The sequence below is a fragment of the Poecilia latipinna genome, unplaced genomic scaffold, assembly GCF_001443285.1.
Source record: "Poecilia latipinna isolate Pla-1442-1.1 unplaced genomic scaffold, P_latipinna-1.0 Scaffold1737, whole genome shotgun sequence".
NCBI classification, from domain to species: Eukaryota; Metazoa; Chordata; class Actinopteri; order Cyprinodontiformes; family Poeciliidae; genus Poecilia; species Poecilia latipinna.
In genome coordinates this window covers 50738-53863 of record NW_015114353.1, presented here as the reverse complement: position 1 = coordinate 53863, position 3126 = coordinate 50738, and the positions used below count along the sequence as shown (strand labels likewise).

At 41.4% G+C, this 3126-nt stretch overlaps 1 protein-coding gene across 1 annotated transcript; it reads left to right on the top strand.

The window, feature by feature from the left end:
- Positions 1-143: 143 nt before the first annotated feature.
- LOC106964934 (ras-related protein Rab-7a) lies at positions 144-2861 on the top strand. Its single transcript, XM_015060725.1, has 5 exons — positions 144-280; positions 567-693; positions 788-1006; positions 1594-1719; positions 1823-2861. The coding sequence occupies exons 1-5, from the start codon at positions 225-227 to the stop codon at positions 1907-1909; spliced, it is 615 nt and encodes a 204-aa protein (XP_014916211.1). The 5' UTR covers positions 144-224; the 3' UTR covers positions 1910-2861.
- The last annotated feature ends 265 nt before the right edge of the window (positions 2862-3126 follow it).

Sequence of the window (3126 nt, the reverse complement as noted above, 5' to 3'; positions counted from 1 at the left end):
TTATTATTATTATTATTATTTTCTCATATCATCGTATCGTTCCTTAACGTGTTTCAAAGTCCGATAAGATTCTTTGGAAAATCAAATAAAAGGTTTGATCAATGTCACTTAAATTTGATAAATGACAATTAACCCATTGCGAATTTCCGAGCAGCACCCTGAAGGCGTCATCGTCCGCCGGAGCTTCAGAGCTGCAGTGAATCTGGTCGCAGCCTCCGTTCAACATGGGTGAGGAAAAGACTCCCGTGACTCTGAAGACGATCCTCATAGGAAACTCCGGGTAACCTTTGGTTGTTGTTTTCACTCTGAAATGTTCAGACTCGGTTCAGTTTAAAGCTCAAATGTTTCACTTTCACTTGCCGCGACTTTTTAAAGTAAAGGTGTAAAATCTATGTATGTAGTATGCAGATATTTAAACAGTTCCATCGACTTTTTAACCATTTTGCACGCCGCGTGACACACAGGAGGAGTTAAATGTGTCTTGTGATGAAGAAAGAGTTCAGTTTGAAGTTATTTCTAATTTATCTTGCGTGCGCGTGTATGTGTGCGCGCGCGTGTTTACACAGGGTGGGAAAATCGTCCGTCATGAACAGATATGTGGATAACCGCTTCACCAACATGTACAGAGCCACCATAGGAACGGACTTTTTCTCCAAAGCAGTCAGGATAAATGGGAACACGGTGACCCTGCAGGTTGGTGTGTGTATCACAGTGAAATGCATCAACCTTCATGACTGGCAGTGGCTCCTCAGCCTTGTTTCCCCCCTCTCTCTGTGTGTGTGTTTAGATCTGGGACACAGCAGGAACAGAGAGGTTCCAGTCTCTGGGCACGCCTCTGTACAGAGGGAGCCAGTGCTGCATGCTGGTGTTTGACGTCACATCCTTGACCAGCTTCAGCGCCTTGGAGATGTGGAGGAAGGAGTTCCTGGTCCAGGGAGAGCCTCAGGATCCAGAAGACTTTCCCTTCATTGTCCTGGGCAACAAGACGGACCTGAGCAACCGGGAGGTCAGTCTCGTCTCGTTTGCAGATTTCCTCCGTTGTGCATCTGCTGGCAAGTTGAGTAGGGTCTTATTTAGGGGTAGCACATTGAAAGGGGCTCAATATTAGAGGTGGTGTATCGATTCCAGCTTGGTGTCGAGATCAATACTTTAGCTTCAAATTCCCTCTTGAAATTTTTGTAGTGTAATTTCTCAACTCTACAGTAAACATTTTTTTTTTTTGCCTTGATTTATTCTCTAAATTCTGTCCTGTTTTAGCAAAAATAATTCAAAGGAAAACAATAAAACGATACCCAAGGGCTATAAGTTTGATGCATCAGTTACATGTGTTGCTGATACTAGAATATCTGCTCAATACCAAAACATCCAGTATCGCACATCACACTTTTCAACTTTGCTTTGAAAATACATTTTGAATTTTTGACACTTCATCACATAAAATCCTAATACAAGAAACTTTAGAGCATTGTGAGGAGAAATGATCCCAACGTTGTACTCGTAACTTTCTGAGTACCCAGCCCAAATATGAAAGTCGTATAAGCTCTATAATCTCTACTGTATTCCAGATTGTGAAATAATTCATCTGCTGTGTAGGTGTCTCGCAGAAAGGCAATGCAGTGGTGTGAAGAAATCGGGGCGGAGTACTTTGAAGGAAGCGCCAAAGAGGACCTGGACATGGAGAAGCCGTTTTTAAGAGCCGCAGAGCTCGGCCTCCAGCAGGTAATTCAGTCCTAAAAGAAGAAGAAGAAAAAAGCAGACCCGAGACACAATCTCTGTTTAACATGTTTATTTTTGATGATAAAAGATACATTACTCCCTACAGTACAAAAAACACACATTGGAAAATACAGGACATTTCCAGATAACCTGCGAACAGCCGAGAGAAACTCGCAACACCTGCGAGTGCTGATAAGAGAGCACTCGTCCCGGCGTGGGAAGGAAAGTTCGGAGACCTCGGCACTGCTGATGATGACCTATCTAACAAGGGTGCAAAAATAAGTGACCCGGCAAAGGTACTGTGGAAGGAAAGGACACAATTGTATACCACATGGAGAGAGGAACAAACTCATTAAATGTTTTTTGTTTTGTTTTTTTCCCATTTTTTTTTCCTTTTTTTTTGAGAACCTTCAGCTTTATGGTCTAACTTTAAGGCATCACTACTAAAATACACTGCTTTTTGCATGCATGTCTAGTTTTGTTTAACAGACACACCGACACGCACAAAAATTATGAATGCATATGAAGAGAAAGTTTCTAGAAAGAAATCAGGAGAAAATCCCAACCTGAAGCCACGGCGGCAAGCGGAGAGGCCTTTGACGTTCGGGCCCTTTTTAATTTTTTTAAATTACCGTCACGAACTGGATCTGCCCTTTTACACAGAAGATCTCCACTCACGCCCCCAGCCAGATAACTCCTCCCTGTACACGTTTGGACTGATGGACCTAGTAGGATTTCACACTCCCTACAGTGAATCAGCGGCAAAAAAAAAAAAAAGTTCAATCAGGGAGACTATATATATTTATATATATATTTATATATTTGCTTCTTTTATAAGTAAAGACACAAAAGGCGATCAAGAGATGACCCAACATGTAAAAACAGTTTGTTACAGGTAATTATATAAAAGGCCAAGATGTGTGTTTTGTTGTTTTTTTCTGTGTGTGTGTGTGTGTTTTGTTTGTTTTATTCCTCCTCTATGAACGAACTAATTTACAAGTGAGTAACACTCCGGCGGCCTTCCCATTCAAAGACAAAAAACCCCCCCAAAAAAACAGGTAGCTTAGCACACCATCTGTGGTCTGAAATACAGAGCCTTAGAGAAGGGAAAAAACAAATTTAAATTTATTCAGTTGATTCACAGACATTAATAGAGGTGTCGGGGGCTGGGAGGGGGATGGGTCTACGGAATATATGTAGTCATTCTACAAAATTAAAGATTCATGAGCAGAAGAAGCAACAACCGACCGAGCATCGGGAGGAAAGACACCGATTTTTTTTCTTCTTTTCTTCTCCCCCTCCCTTCCAACCCGGGAAAATTTGTGTTTGGCAAACAAAGCAACACAAGCATCAAGAGTAAACAAAGTAAAAAAAAAAAAAAAAAAAAAAATTAAAAAAACCCCCCTCCTT